The following is a 16910-nucleotide window of genomic DNA, read 5'->3' as shown; positions in this document are numbered from 1 at the left end:
GTTTGGTTTTTTGTTTTGTGTCATTGTTGTAGAAATAAAAGTGCTTAATTTTGAAAAGATTGTCTTGATCTTTAACTAAATTTCTGTGTCTATGATGACTACAGGGATCTGAGCTACCAGGAAAGAAGCCTTAAACGGACAGTCTAGAAAATTGTGAAAGTAACAAGCAATTGTAAGGGAAGAAATTAAGCGGGAGTTTGATAAATTGAATGTTTACCAATAAGTTCATTTGAGTGTGATTTCTGCATTAGTCAATTTTTTGCAATATTCGATTTTTGTTGTAATCAACCTTTAATCATTGATGAAGTCAGAATTTCCTCTGTTATTCCAGTAATGCATGAAGCTTCAGTGTAGTTTGCCTTGTTCATAACTACCCCTACCTTAAGCCATTGCATTGCAACGAAAATTGGATCAGTTGATAGTAGATACCTACACTGATTCTAATCTTAGGCTTACTAAGTCAGTAAAACTGATTTTAGAGTAAATTTCTTGTAAGGTCCATGTTCAATTTTAGACCAATTATTCAATCCAAAATACATTTGTACGCAGTGGCTCTTTAATGTTAGAAACCATAAAAGGTACTATATTTTAATGATGGCGGATTTTTCAACTCAAAATATATCTTAAATGTTAATACCTGGTATATCACTTTTAGATTTCTAGCAAGACGCTTGAAATATTTAGTTTCATAGCCCACGATTCCAATTTAATAATAGCCACTTCAAATTCTCAGTCAGTTACTTTTCAATTTCCATTTTGTTTTGACTTTGTTGAGGACAATATTGAAATATGTTTCCTAATTTATTAATGCATGGGTCACGGAAGAATGAGATAAATTTACCAGTGCTGCTGAATTATAATATACATGCAGTATTTACATTGCATTACAGTTTACATTTCCATTAAGACAAATGATGGGTTGAACAAGAATTCAAGAAATAACCAAGATGAATTTTAACAAACCAAAACAGTCTACATTATTCCAATCCTGGGGAAAGAAAGAACAACAAAATACTAGCACAACAAATAAACCAAGTACATCTAAACTAACTTCTAACAACTATAATAATAATAATGACATCATCAATTTATGTGAGGATGATGAAGATGAAATGTTGGCTCAGGTTTTAGATGAAAGTTTGCTGTATGCTGATCATCTCTTTACAAAGAATAAAAACACTGAAAGCAAGGATGGAAATAAAGATGAAGGAAACATTTCCTTTGGCCTGGAATCAGAGCCCCAGTTTTCTGTAACCATACCAGGATTTGATAGACATGCAGGAAAATTATGGATCTACCCCACCAACTATCCTGTCAGAGACTACCAGTATAATATAGTCAGTCAAGCTTTGTTTAAGAATACAATGGTGACCCTACCAACTGGTTTGGGGAAAACTTTTATAGCCTCAGTTGTAATGTATAACTACTATAGATGGTACCCTCAGGGTAAAATTATATTCATGGCACCAACTAAACCACTGGTTGCTCAACAGATAGAAGCTTGTTATAATATTATGGGTATTCCCCAGGCAGATACTGCTGAAATGACAGGTTTGTAGCATAATGGCCATAATCCATAATAATTAGATACTTGTGTTTATTCTATTAAAGAAAGACTGATATCTAATGTTAGTCAAAGAATTTAGAACAACAAGAAATTATCTTATGTTGACTTATGTTTGGGATACAATTCCATCAGACAGACAAAAGAAAAAAAAATATTTTTATTTATAAGCACTAACTGAATAAGTAAGTATGTTAAAAAAAAAAACTGAAGTAATTTCCAATCTAGTAATGCAGTTTTAATCCATGAGGTAACAGCCATGCTAGTTCTAAGATCTATGTAAGAATTTTTCCCTTTCGCCCTAGGTAATATGGTGCCCAATGAAAGATTAAAAGCATGGAAAGGAAAACGTGTATTTTTTCTCACACCACAAGTTATAACCAATGATTTAAGTCGTGGATCCTGTCCTGCTGAAGATGTGAAATGTGTTGTTGTTGATGAGGCTCACAAGGCTCTTGGAAATCATGCTTATTGTCAGGTACCTTGTTTTACCACAATTCAAGTGATTAGTTTATTTAAAATTATTGAACTTCAAATAATGAACAATATACCTTCATTGATTTTGTTCGTTTCTTAAATAGGTCTTGAAATTCTTAAATTTGCTTTTTATATCAATTTTTGAATAAAAATAACTATAATAATCCAATATATCTATTTTCAGGTGATAAGAGAGTTATCTAAATATACCTGTAATTTTCGTGTATTGGCTTTAAGTGCTACACCAGGTAGTGATATTAAGGCTGTACAACAAGTTTTAACTAATTTATTGATATCACATATTGAAATACGAACTGAAGATAGTATTGATATTAAACCATATACACATGAACGAAAGGTGGATAAGGTGGTTGTACCACTGGGTGAGGAATTAAATAAAGTGAAGACAAAATATATTCAGGTAAGCAGATCTCTTTGTGGTTACATTTTGTATTCTTTAGATAAATCCTTAATCACTCAAATTGTTGTACAAGCTCTTATGATATGTTGTCTTTATTTATGTTACATTGAAGCAAGGATTTCTATGATTAAATTTAATATTTCAAAATATATCGTGAACTAATATTTCAGGAGTGTTGAAAAACATTTGCATTTGTTTTTGCACTTTCTTATATAATTAATTAAATATTTAAACACAGCTCCTATAAAAAATTCATGAAATATAAAGTTGGTTTGTTGATTTATTGATTTAAACTTATTAGATGCTTGTACCGTTATGTTATATTTCAGATAATGGATGTAGTTATCAAGAGACTAAATAAATTACGAGTAGTATATAATCGGCCTACTACAAGTTTCTCTAAATTCTTACTGTTAAAATCACGAGATGAATTCAGACAGAACCCACCTGAATCTTTAATTGTAAGATTTGTTTTAATTTGATATCATCTGATATAATTTTATGTAATGAAGAAATCGCATGTTCTTAGCAGTACTGTTTGAGCGATTGTACATCTAACATCTACAGACAGAAAATAGAGTTCTCTTGTATTAAGGGGAATTCACAGTCAACCATTCTTCCACCAGATAGGGATTGAATGTAGATAATGATACACATATTAACTTCTAGAATTCTTATTTCAGCCAACTCAGTTTGGAGTTGTAGAAGGTGATTTTGCTATGGCTATAAGTTTATATCATGGTTTTGAGTTATTACAACTGCATGGTTTACGGTCATTATATAACTATTTAGATGGTATAGTGAATACTGACAAAGGGTATGGTAGAACTAAAGCTGAATTGATACGTAATGCTGATTTTAATGATATCATGAAGATGTTATCACAGAAATTCTCTAAATATGATGAGTAGGTAGTTTTAAAATCTTTGAATACAGGATGTGAGCTTTCTTTCTGTTTCTTCCTGCATTTTTGTAACCAATATCACCAGTAGAATACCCTGTACTGATTAATGGTTAATTATTGAATGAAATTAAATGAAAACATTTGCAAAGATCATCAATATATTGACAAGATAAAAAGATTTATACTATTCAACAGAGATACTAATATCAACATGTTTTAAAATCTTTTATGCATGTAACAATTTGCTCTTGTTTCAGTGCATCAGCAAGTCAAAAGCCATCATTTATAGCTGGTCATCCTAAAATGGACAAGTTACTAGAGATTGCTATTCGACATTTTGAGAAATTTAAAGGTATATATCATTGTTCATTAAATATTACAAATTATATGATATGTAATTGGGGTTCAATTATTTGCTGTATCAATTAGTTTTTTTTCAGAATTTAAAATTGGTGTCTGTTTCTCCTGCAATATATATATTTCAATAGAATTATAGAATGTCATTAGGTCATTGTCACTAGTATTTGTTGATTTTATAGATAAAGGAGGAACTAGGATAATGATATTTTCTCAGTATCGAGACAGTGTGATAGAAATAACTAACATGTTAAATCAACATCCACCAACAATTAAAGCTATGAGTTTTATTGGTCAGTCATCAGTGGGTAAAGCTGCTAAAGGTTTTTCTCAGAAAGAACAGTTGAGGGTGAGGATTTATGAGAAAAATTGTTCTCTGTCTTCAAGAAATTATTTAATTAATTATAAATGGAGCATCTTTAGCCTTTTCTGTATTTATTAGTATATCTATAAAATGTTTTTATGTTAAAAAATCATGTTTTCTCTTGTAAACTCCAATGGTTCGTGATAAAATAAGTGGTTTCCTGCATTATTAAAGATAATGTGTATAATCGTAAGATTTCTGATTGATATAGGTAATGAAAGAATTTCGTGAGGGAGGATACAATACTCTAGTATCAACATGTGTTGGAGAAGAAGGATTAGATATTGGAGATGTTGATTTGATTATTTGTTTTGATGCCCATAAGAGTCCTATTAGATTGGTACAGAGAATGGGGAGAACTGGAAGAAAGAGAGAAGGAAGGATTGTTATGTTGGTGACTGAAGGCAAGGAAGAGCAGGTCTGTAGAATTGTTGACTGTCACAACCATTTTAAATCTCTTCCTCGACTTAAGTCAAATTTTTTGAAAGGGCAATAATATTTCAACAAGGCCTTTAAATCACGTTTAAAGGTTTAGAAACGAATATGATTTGATTTGAAGGCTTTGTTGAAATATTATATCCTTTGTAAAATTCTACTTATTAATTCGAGGAAGTGATTCAAAATTGTTGTGAACCACTTTCGTATGTGTTATTTCCATGTAAGAACCACACGTAGATTGTATGAGATTTCATTTATTCCTTCTTATGACTAATTTTGGTAATTCTTTCACAGATTTATAACCAAAGTCAGTATTCTAAGAAATCAATTCATAAAGCTATACTGAGTGGTGGAAAATCTCTTCAGTTTTATCAACACAATCCTAGAATGATACCTAATGGTTTGATACCACAATGTCATAAAATGTACATCACTGTGCAAAATAATTATAAAAACTCTAAACAAAGTAAGACAGGAAACAGTTCGAAGCAATCTACCATCAAAACAGGTTAGTCCATGTTATATATTTAGAGCGTTATGTTGAGAATGCCTATTTTCACATATTAACACGTATTAACGAACGATATCAGTGTAACATTTGGGTAAAGTGTCATGTTGGCAAAATTAGTCAATTGAAAAATACCTAATGGAGATCATGGGATGCTCACCCATTTAAATGGAAATAAGGGAACCTTTCTTTAATGCTGCATATATGTTATGAAAATTGTAAAAATAGATGAATAAAGGATGACCCTCCATGTTGTAGGTAACAAGTCCAAGAAAGGAGCAGGTAAAAAGGAAGAATCAGGGGATATAACTCTACAGGAATATAGAGAATTACAAGACTATTTTGATACTGGTATTAATGATTTTAAACTACCTGTAATTAGCTCTGAAATAGTTTCTTTAGACCTTAGTAAACAGGTGAGAACACTGAATTACTTGGCTGAATTAGTGGATGAACAGAAGATGTTTTATTCTCTGTCAATTAGACCAATTCTAAGCGTTGTTTTATCACTGGTTCATTATTTAATTGTATCATTCATAATTCTGATTCTAACGTATGTTTTCAATACTATTTTATGATTATCTATAAACACTGTGATGTATTAGAGAGCTTTAATTCAAATTTTACTATTGACTTGAATTCAAAGCTCAAAATATATTAAGTGTGCTTATTACTGTTTTTAGAAGGTGGTTGAAAGAAGTAATGATATAAGTAATGATAATAGACTATCACTGACAGAATGGATGCCATGGCAGAATAGATTACAAGACACGCATACAGTAGAACATTCTAATAAATCTAAACAGCTAGTTGAAATAGTACAGTTCTTGGAACTACAAGGTAAAGTGAAGGAATGCATTATTTGATTATATTTTATGTGTAGGTGATCATCAGGTATTATTAAAATACAGAAAAGTGACATGACAAATTGTGAGATAGCTTAAGATGCTGTCATATTACTCTACTTTTGGTTTCCCTATCACACAAGTCTTGAAATGGGACATACATGACATTGTTTAAAAAATTGTCCATAGAACAGCAAATGGAAATATATTTTAAGATTGCTATGAAATTTAGTCTTATTTTGATTAGATTAAGTTTATAAAGTTATATTTATACTTACGCAGAAACATTGGGTGATGATGAAGATAATTATGGGATAGAAATGAAAATGTTTTTGAATGAAGATGATTTGATTAGATGTAACAGGGACCAGTCAGGCGGCATAAAACAATATTGTAAACCAAAGTACAGTACTGATAAGGATAAGACAGAACGAGAACGGAAGCGTTACAGTGATATATTGCCTGATATTGAAGTTGAAGAGTTTGATAAAAGTGATGACAGTACCAATGAACTACCTCAATTTGAATCTGTTGGTTTAAAATCAGATCTCAATCCAGAACTAGCAAAAGACAATATTTCAAAGGTAATGAAATCTTCCAAGAAGAAGAAGAGGCATCGTTCTTCAGTTGAAAGATCTGTACATTTTACAGAACCTCTAGAAATAGATGATGATTTTGAAGATGGTGGAGTCTTGATGAAATCTAATCTTCAAACAAGTTTTAAAACTTTAGAAAAATCACCTGAGACGCCAGAGAAATCTGAAAGTGACAATGATGTTCGTATGATATCTCCAGACTCCACTCCTGTTAAAGACAGTGTTGATGATATTGAGCTGCCCTCTAGAGGCCGTTGTTATGTTAAAACTCCGCCCCCTATTGAGGAAGTGGCAGCCATCTTTGACAAACTTGGTGACACAGAAGTACCCTATGTAAACATTGTTGAACTAGTCGATAAATGGCATGCAGAAGACGAAATTGTGTCAACGAGTCATGATGCCAGAAAGATAACATCAAAACCTAAGATTTACGATAAATCTAGGCCAAAAATGTCAGTGTGTACTAGTCCTATGTTGTTAAGAAATGACAATATAAGAAGTTCTATTCCTGACTTAGCTCAACCCAAGACTTCTTTAAGCGCTGTAACAAACAATGATTCTACGATACTTCAAAAATTTGAAACCTCTGTGCAATCACGTCCAAAATTCAACATTTTGAGTTCAGTTTGTATAAAAGACGAAGACAATGAAGAATTCTGTGATATAATTGATTCTCAGGAAGCTTGTGATGTGCCTTTTAAAGACATTTCTAATAATTCTGATGCAGAATTGCCTAGTATTAAAATTAGACATAGGCCATCCTCAATTTCTCCAAAGGTATTGAGTGAATCAAAATCCAAACATTCCTCTAGAAATAAAATGGTTTCCAATCTTTCTGTTAAAACAACTGTGTTGGATACTCAAAATATTGAGGAATTTGATACAGAAATTGATAGAGCAACTTCTAGTCCATTAGACATTAATATGTGCAATAGTGAACGGACAGAAGTTTGTAAAAGTACATCTCTTGGCACTGTGAAAAGCATGAATAATTCTGTTCTGAAAAGTACCTCCCCCAATAATTCTGTTCAGAAAAGTACCTCCCCATGTGTTGTTAAAACTAGTTCTAGTTTTGTGGATGCTGAAATGTTCAATGATTCCATGTTTGAAAAAGATTTAACATTACCTCCTGAATTTAAATCCCATCATGAATTAGATGGGACACAGTTTAATTTGACACAAGCCTTATCATTTCTTGATAAAACTGACTCATCTTTTAGGACTCAGACTGAACATAAAATGCCTTCTAACAAATGTGATACTATAACTGAAGAAGGTTCTTCTGGAGACTTTTCATCTTCACCAGTGTTTGGGAAAAGTCAGAATTGTATCCAGAGAAATTTAGAGACAGCTGATTCCCAAGCTTTTATTCCCCAAGATTTCGAAGACAATATGACTTGTGAGGATTTCCCAGAAAATGTTTCTGAAAGAGAAATGTCAAGTGCATTTGAAAAACACCTTTCTACAAACTCTGACTCAAAAATTATCTTAAAATCTAATCATGAAAGTTCTAGTGATAATTCGATGTTGTGTAACAATCAAAATAGCAAAGTCAGTCCTGTTTTCACTTCAAAAACTTTAGATCAAAACAAAATAGCACAGCCAACAGCAATGAAATCAGCAAATGAAAGCCTGGCAGATTTGTTTGATGATGAAATTGAGATGCCTCAGTTTGATTTAGGATTTGATTTAGAAGATGATGATGATATGATTCCTCCATCCCCAGAATCAAATTCTTTCCCCCATCCTAGTCAAAATATAACTGCTGCCAAAGGCAAATTGAATGATAGCAATGGAGGTGACAAGGGTTCTGGTAGACAATTGTCTTCTTTGAAGAAATGTCCTCAAAATGACAATAAAGTTGAAAATGTATGTACACCAACTAAACTCTCATCTATAGAGATTGGCTCACCAATATTAGACAGTGCTAAAAAGGATGAATCATTATCAGTGTTCGAAAGAATTAAGTTAAAAAATTCACCAGCAATGCAATCATTGTCTAATTTCAACAAACAGAATGTTGTGTCAGATCGTGTGTCTCTCAAGTGTTCAACTCCATTAAAAGACCTGTGTGTAAACAATCATTCAACACTAAAACTACCTCAGTCTCCATTAATTAATCAGAATAATTTTGAATCAAGTTTCTCAATCCTCTCTCCCTCTAGTGCTAAGAAACCAAAATTTGAAAATGACACCATGGCTAACAATGACAGGTCTAACAAAAAATATTTTAAAAGATTACCTTCTCAAAACATTGACAACAAGGATTCTTCAGCAGAACATTCCTTTGAAATGTCTAAGCAGCATTCACCTCAGCCTGAAGCTCTCAAGTCAGACGAAGACTCTCAAGATGACCAAGATACAAAAAACATCCTCAAACAGTTGATAACATCTACCCAAGGTGATCAACATTCTGATGATGATTTATTTGAAGAGGATCAAGATTTGGATGATTTTATTTCTAATCAACGTGAAATACTAGATAACATACGTAAAAACAACATGGGACTTAACTCTGATGTGATAGATGAAATAGAAACAGACACAGTCAGAAATGATGATGTAAATGATTTAAATGTATCATTAAAATCCAGATTATCTTTGAAGAATAATTGTACCAAGATTTCATCAACTAAAACAGGTAATAGCATATACAACAATTCAAAACCTTGATATTTACAGAATCATTGTAAGTTCAGAAGGTCAAAACGATCACTGATATCATTTTGACTAATTCATGACAGACCCACAACTTAATGATTAACAGGTGCAACAGACCCACAACTTAATGATTAACAGGTGGATTGAAACAATATTATATTCTAATAGGGTTGAAAACAATTCAGAAATGCTAAAATTATCTAGCAAAGTGCCAATTTAAAGGAATATTTACCAAGACACGATCTAAGCCATGCATGCTCTTTTCTATTCTTTTTCAAAACAGCTTTTGAATCATTTTAAACATGAAAATTGTCTACTTTTTGTCTAATTTTATTTATAAGTAGATATAAATGATACAATATCTACAGATGAAGAAGACAGTTTTGTTATAAATAGAAGGAAGAGATGTAGAAAAATACAAAGTCCAGGTATTTAATTTGTAGTTATTTTATTGTTAATAATACATAACTTATACAACCAACTGACACACAATATCTAATTTAGGACTCTGACAGGTTGCAGAGTGGTGTAGGGTGTCCGAGAAAGATGAGCCTACCCCAAACAACGTTATTAGAGTATTTATCAGGCTTGATAATACTAGTATGTTATATATTTCAGAATTTAAAACTCCAACTAAACCAGCCAGAAAGAAAATAAACGTAAGTAATGTAATCAGGAATATCTTTTGACTAATTAAATACCTATATTCAAGAATAAATTCCAGACAAATGCCATTTCTTGACTTGTCTTACAATTCTCCCATCTTTGTTTATATCATGAGTTTCAGTGAAAATGTTGCAAGACAAAAGTAATCCATTTTGAATTCATTTTGGAATTATTTTGATTTTATTATGTTATTTAATTGTAAAAAGAACTGAGTTATATCCTATAAAAATATTATTATTAATGTACAATATTTCTAGCCTTTAAATATATCGAGTGAAGAAGAAAATGAAGTCAATAAAATTCTAGGTTTAGAGAGTTTAAGACATGAAGAGGATTCGGAAGATGATTTTGACAGTGAGTTATTTATCACAGTTAATTTTCTTCACCTATCCAATGGTAGTGCATTTTTGGCAGTTTTTAAGGCCATTAAAAGACTACCTTATTCTGTTATAGTAATACTTTCAAAAGCTCTGGCTGTGGCATCAGAAGTTTTCTTATAACAGGATTGGAATCACAGCAATTAATTGCCCAGCAGACAACAATTTCACTCACTACGGACTGTGTTATTGTAAGATATATTTTAAGCCTGATTTCTCTTCAGCTTCAGATATAAGAATACAACCAAAAAAGGATGACAAAGTTTCAAAACTGAAAAAGGTAAAACAGTTGTTCGTACAAACTTCTAATTTCTATTGGCACTATATTAAGGTTTTCCCAAGCACTTTAATATGTATGATTTTTAATAAAGCAGTTGGACACAAAAACAGTTCATAGAATGCTCAATGCTTCATAGAAAATAATTGCTTCCCCATTGTGTATCAATTCTGTTATTTATGTATTGAACAATGGTGTGATGAACAATTATATTTATTAATGTTAAGGGTATAAATAATATTTTTTTCTAGAAAAAGAAACGAGAGAGAGGAGGAAAATGTATGTTTATAGAAGATGAAGCTGATATATTAGACGATGATGAATCAACAGATGAGAGTTATGATAGTGATCACCAACAACTTAGTGGTAATTTTATCAATGATGAAACACAGTATGATGGTTGTACACAATCACATAATCAATCAGGTTAGTACAGGATTTATTACAGACATCACTTCAATTTCTACAATCACATAATCAATCAGGTTAGTACAGGATTAACAACAGACATCACTTCAATTTCTACAGTCACATAATCAATCAGGTTAGTACATGATTTATTACAGACATCACTTCAATTTCTACAGTCACATAATCATTCAGGTTAGTACAGGATTTATTACAGACATCACTTCAATTTCTACAGTCACATAATCATTCAGATTAGTACAGGATTTATTACAGACATCACTTCAATTTCTACAGTCACATAATCATTCAGGTTAGTACATGATTTATTAGACATCACTTCAATTTCTACAGTCACATAATCATTCAGATTAGTACAGGATTTATTACAGACATCACTTCAATTTCTACATTCACATAATCAATCAGGTTAGTACATGATTTATTACAGACATCACTTCAATTTCTACAGTCACATAATCAATCAGGTTAGTACATGATGTATTACAGACATCACTTCAATTTCTACAGTCACATAATCAATCAGGTTAGTACAGGATTTATTACAGACATTACTTCAATTTCTACAGTCACATAATCAATCAGGTTAGTACATGATGTATTACAGACATCACTTCAATTTCTACAATCACATAATCATTCAGGTTAGTACAGGATTTATTACAGACATCACTTCAATTTCTACAGTCACATAATCATTCAGGTTAGTACATGATGTATTACAGACATCACTTCAATTTCTACAGTCACATAATCAGGTTAGTACATGATGTATTACAGACATCACTTCAATTTCTACAGTCACATAATCAATCAGGTTAGTACAGGATTTATTACAGACATTATTTCAATTTCTACAGTCACAAAATCAATCAGGTTAGTACATGATTTATTACAGACATCACTTCAATTTCTACAATCACATAATCAATCAGGTTAGTACATGATGTATTACAGACATCACTTCAATTTCTACAATCACATAATCATTCAGGTTAGTACAGGATTTATTACAGACATCACTTCAATTTCTCCAGTCACATAATCAATCAGGTTAGTACATGATGTATTACAGACATCACTTCAATTTCTACAATCACATAATCATTCAGGTTAGTACATGATGTATTACAGACATCACTTCAATTTCTACATTCACATAATCAATCAGGTTAGTACATGATGTATTACAGACATCACTTCAATTTCTACAGTCACATAATCAATCAGGTTAGTACACGATTTATTACAGACATCACTTCAATTTCTACAGTCACATAATCAATCAGGTTAGTACACGATTTATTACAGACATCACTTCAATTTCAAAGTCACATAATCAATCAGGTTAGTACATGATGTATTACAGACATCACTTCAATTTCTACAGTCACATAATCAGGTTAGTACAGGATTTATTAGACATCACTTCAATCTCTACAGTCTCATAATCATTCAGGTTAGTACAGGATTTATTACAGACATCACTTCAATTTCTACAGTCACATAATCATTCAGGTTAGTACAGGATTTATTACAGACATCAGTTCTATTTCTACATTCACATAATCAATCAGGTTAGTACAGGATTTATCACAGACATCACTTCAATTTGTACACAGTCATATAATCAATCAGGTTAGTACAGGATTTACAATAGACATCACTTCAATTTCACAACAAAAAAAACACACCTAAACACACAAATTTTTTATAGCTTTGTTGAGAATTTAACTGTTAACTTTCTATTGTAGATATGCAAGCTATGTATTTAAAATCAGTACGAAGTCCAATTAATAAAGGTCGCTATAGACTACAGTATAATTATCAACATCATGATGTCTATTCACAAGTACCAAATCAAGATGAAAACTCTGAGTATCTTGAAGATAGTTTTTGTGTTGATAATGATTATGAAGATTCGTGTAAGTATATTTTTTACTAAAGGACACTTAATCAGTCAATAGAAATATATTGAAGCCATTTAAACCTCTAGCTCAGTGAAAGGATAATGAAGTAAACTGAATAACACATTATATCCACATTCCCATTTACTTTTACCAGTCTCTGATAGATATTTTTAACAGTTGCTAACTGAATTTAGAACCCAATTTTGATTCTTAACTAGATCTTCCTATGTGTTCATGTAATTCAACCATAAATAAGACCAGTTCTCAATGTCTATTCCAGTAATAAGTCCAGAAGAAATATCAGTGATTGAACAGAAAAAGAAGCCAAAAAAGAAATCAAAAGTACAAAATTTAAATGAAGTGAAAGGAAAGAAGAGACTACGTAAGATGTCTCAATCATCCAGTGATGATGAAATGAGACCAGTGATACCCTTAACTCAAAATACAGCGTCTTTCAATACTTCTCAACCCATGACTAAAATAAAGAAAAGGGCTTTCTTTTCAAGTAGTGAGGATGAAGAACAGAGTACCTCTAAGGCAGTGATAAACAGTTGTGAAAAGTCAAAGTTCTCAAATTCGGTTAAGAGATGCAGTGTAGATTCCAAAGAGACCAACTCTGTAGATAAGAATAATCAGGATTATATTCCAAAAAGTAAACCAAATGCAAATGTGTCTAGTGTGACTACAAAATCTGTGCCTTGTGTTGAAATTCCTAACTTTGATCTGGAACTAGAGTTTTTGGATGATGACATGCCACCTCCACCTGTGGAGAAAACAACACCATCGACCAATTTGAACCAGGAGAGATGTGTATTTGATCAATCAAGTGATACTAGTAAGACATGTTTATCAGATCAGGAGAAGTCGAAGCAAGAAAGACTGGAAAAACAAAGAAAACTACAGGAAAAATTTAAATCCAGACTTGAACAACAGAAAGCTAGTGAAAATCAAACTGTTAAAACACAAGAAAACAATGTAAATGGTAGTAACATGAGTTCTACTGTTATCAGTGATAGCAATATTGATGATTTCATCATAGAGGTATTTATATTTGACAGTGTGTTATTTCTTCAGAATATTGAGGCTCAAATAGTTCACTGTGAAAGTTCAGCTGGCACTCTGCAACTTATCACTTTCACTTTTAGCCAATTTTTCCAGTACCACATTGATTATTCAAGTAGATTCAGCTGTACAGAAACAGCTGAAAGTGTCTGATGGTCAATTCTAATCTTTAAATAAATTTTAACTTCATAGCAAAATTTTTTTTCTGGATGATGTACTTTGGTTTTGTTTAGATTCCTCTTACATAAGAATCTGTGTTTTCTCCTAGATTCATATCTTTCATTCCTTGTTCATCTTTTATATACTATTTGTATTGTTTTAGTCTTGGCCTAAGAAAACAGCCAAATTAAGTATTTTAGTTGACTCAAGAGAAATCAGTGGAGCTCAGGTTTGTAGCCTAATGATATTCTTATTATTTTGGTTTCCCTTTTCTTTTTAGATGATTAGATGATGTTGAATCATTCAATTCATCATAAAAACAAAAAATGACCTCTTTCATTGGTTTTACCGTCTCTTGTAGTCAATTGTCATCAAATTTGTATCTATATAACTAGACAAATAGACAGAAATTTCTCTAATACTTTAACCTGTTATATCACAGTACTTTGATATATATATTTTACCAATATATTTTACAGGAAATAATCTCTAATCTACGTATAAAACATAATATAAATGTAGAAGTTCGCCAGTTGAGTTATTGTGATTATATCTTGTCTACAAGACTGGCTGTAGATAGACAAGTCTGGTCAGGTGAGTCTACATAGTCTCTCTTTAAAATGTATGTACACATGTAATTACTTCAATTTCCTTTCAACAGTCACGAGTGCAGAGGACAAATTCAATATCATTTGTATTGAGACAAGTCTTTGGAAACACTGGCCTAGTCCACAGCGCATTAGATAAACTTAATGATTTGCATGTAAGATGTTAGTAGAATTGTGTTTTGTTTTAAATTTCAAATCTGTACTAATGATATGAACACTAACACTGTGCCTATTTCGACATTTCCAATTTATTTATATATCTAAGGCGGCAGGCCAATGTTTCATGTAAGAGCTTTTATAAACCACTTCCCTTTGAACTCTTTGAATTTGTAACTGTATTTATTTATTATTTTACTTATAGAGTTTAGTAATGGATCTAATCACAGTAAAGTTATAGAAAGATTACAGAAGATGAAAGAACTGTATGATAGATGTTGTTTAATTATAGAAACAGATAAAATCAAGACTGGAGATAAAACTGTCAGAAAACAGTAAGTTGTTATTGTCTAAAACAAATTATTGTGATGGACTTTAATGTCCAAAAATGTACTTGTTTAATTAATCCAATTTCATTCCAATAGTCAAATCACAACATGGAAAACTAGATTGAGGAAACTGTAAGTAGTAAGAAGGTTATTGGTGTGTGTTCTGTCTCATATTATAAATTTGCTTTTAACACCTGGGGAATTCTAGATTGAAGATAGCATGACCTAACAAAGCATCATAATTGTCTTGTCTAGAGATCAAGTTGCTTAATGGTTCAAAATTTCAGTAGCCAGCATCCGAAATAATAAAAACTATAGTGAAAGTTGCTTTAAATAGCAGATAACTGTAAGCAGGGCGTGATATATAATATTTTAATCTGAAGATATTTAAAATTTTATATGGACTGAATATTGAACTGTTTCAGACACAGAACTAAGTATGTAGATCAGTTGATATGTACAGTTAGTCAGAGTGATATTAGACTGTTGTTTACAGATTCTCAAGGTGGGTTCATTTTCAGTTAATATTACCATGAACATGTTACCATTCAGAGAGATCAGTATAGGATAATGGGGTCTCTAGCCTGTAATACGATACTGGAGCATTATATTAACTTAGCTTATTTAATTTACTATAAGATCTTATAGTTATCATATTTTTGTGATATTGTTTTATTTTAGAAGATACATGTAATATATTAGTTGAACTTTGTGAATTAGAGAGTAAAAAAGGGCTGTCTATCACTACACCATTATCTCTTAATACAAACCAACAACAGGTATGTTACTGAACAAACTAATTATAATTTCAGTTGTTTTCATCCCTGTTGTAATCTATAGCTACCACAATCCCATTCCAATGATCTTGATTACAGTTTTGTGTTGCTGAAATTCCTAAAAAAATTTTTCTGTTACAGATTAAGTTTTCTATTAGGGCTTTGATAAAAGGATAAAACACACTGACCAATATCTTTATTCAGGCCTTCAACCACTTTCTAAAGGGAGATAACTCTTACAATATGACCGACCATACTTATACTAATCCTTGTAAGACATTTAGAACCATATAAAGAGGTATTCAGAGATGACTTTCATATATTTGGGAAATCCTGTCCTTTTCTCTCTCTTTTTAATATATTGTGTATGTATATATTCATTATTTTTCTCTTTCAGATGTTGAAGTTTTATTTATCCATACCAAAAGTGACATACATTCAAGCTGTGAATTTTGTATTTAATTTTAAAAATGTGTCAAAATTCTTGAATAGGTAAGTTGAGTGTTTATCATGGTGAAGTCTGAGCGTAGAAGTCAAACTACTAAATATTGCAAGTTTAAAAAAATATATTTTTAGTTTATATTAATTAAATAGAGTTTCAATTTATGTAAGATACAAAGTAAGATGGTCTGATTGTTGAATATGACATAAAAGGAAATGCTACACTGAGAGCTGTAGACCATATTTTGATCATTTTCAAAAAGACCTTCAACTTCTGATCCATTTATTTCTATATCTTGTATGTGTTATACATATCTTTCTTTCAGCTCTGCTAAAGTACTAGAAATTAATGGTAAACTTTCTGCTGCAAGAAGTACTGAAATCTATAATTATATCAATAGAAAGTTTGATCTACAAATGTTACCCACAAAGAGATGAATTTTTGAAATGTTATTCTTATCAATGGTGTTGAACTGTTTTTTCTATATTTATATGTACTGTTTGATGTGTGGAGACAATTGTAAGTTTAAGAACATTAGAAATGGATCTTTCCTTTAGTTCTGTTGATCAGAATTTGTACATTTC

At 31.3% G+C, this 16910-nt stretch overlaps 2 protein-coding genes across 2 annotated transcripts; both read left to right on the top strand.

The window, feature by feature from the left end:
* Window positions 1-1112: 1112 nt before the first annotated feature.
* Window positions 1113-5038, top strand: LOTGIDRAFT_127429 (hypothetical protein; the record flags this gene model as incomplete). The annotated part of the gene is made up of 9 exons (XM_009063305.1): window positions 1113-1551; window positions 1870-2042; window positions 2226-2462; window positions 2792-2923; window positions 3146-3369; window positions 3624-3718; window positions 3906-4072; window positions 4299-4505; window positions 4820-5038. 9 exons carry the CDS (start codon window positions 1113-1115, stop codon window positions 5036-5038), a joined length of 1893 nt encoding a protein of 630 aa, XP_009061553.1.
* Window positions 5039-6198: 1160 nt separating this feature from the next.
* LOTGIDRAFT_166235 (hypothetical protein) lies at window positions 6199-16763 on the top strand (the record flags this gene model as incomplete). Its single annotated transcript, XM_009063304.1, has 16 exons — window positions 6199-9115; window positions 9504-9563; window positions 9754-9794; window positions 10059-10155; window positions 10403-10458; window positions 10707-10881; window positions 11745-11819; window positions 12639-12809; window positions 13075-13835; window positions 14179-14244; window positions 14495-14609; window positions 14985-15114; window positions 15534-15613; window positions 15790-15887; window positions 16282-16376; window positions 16652-16763. 16 exons carry the CDS (start codon window positions 6199-6201, stop codon window positions 16761-16763), a joined length of 5049 nt encoding a protein of 1682 aa, XP_009061552.1.
* Window positions 16764-16910: the final 147 nt, after the last annotated feature.

This window comes from Lottia gigantea, assembly GCF_000327385.1.
Source record: "Lottia gigantea unplaced genomic scaffold LOTGIsca_57, whole genome shotgun sequence".
NCBI lineage: Eukaryota > Metazoa > Mollusca > Gastropoda > Lottiidae > Lottia > Lottia gigantea.
The sequence above is the reverse complement of the archived record's forward strand: the minus strand, read 5'-3'. Positions and strand labels throughout refer to the sequence as shown.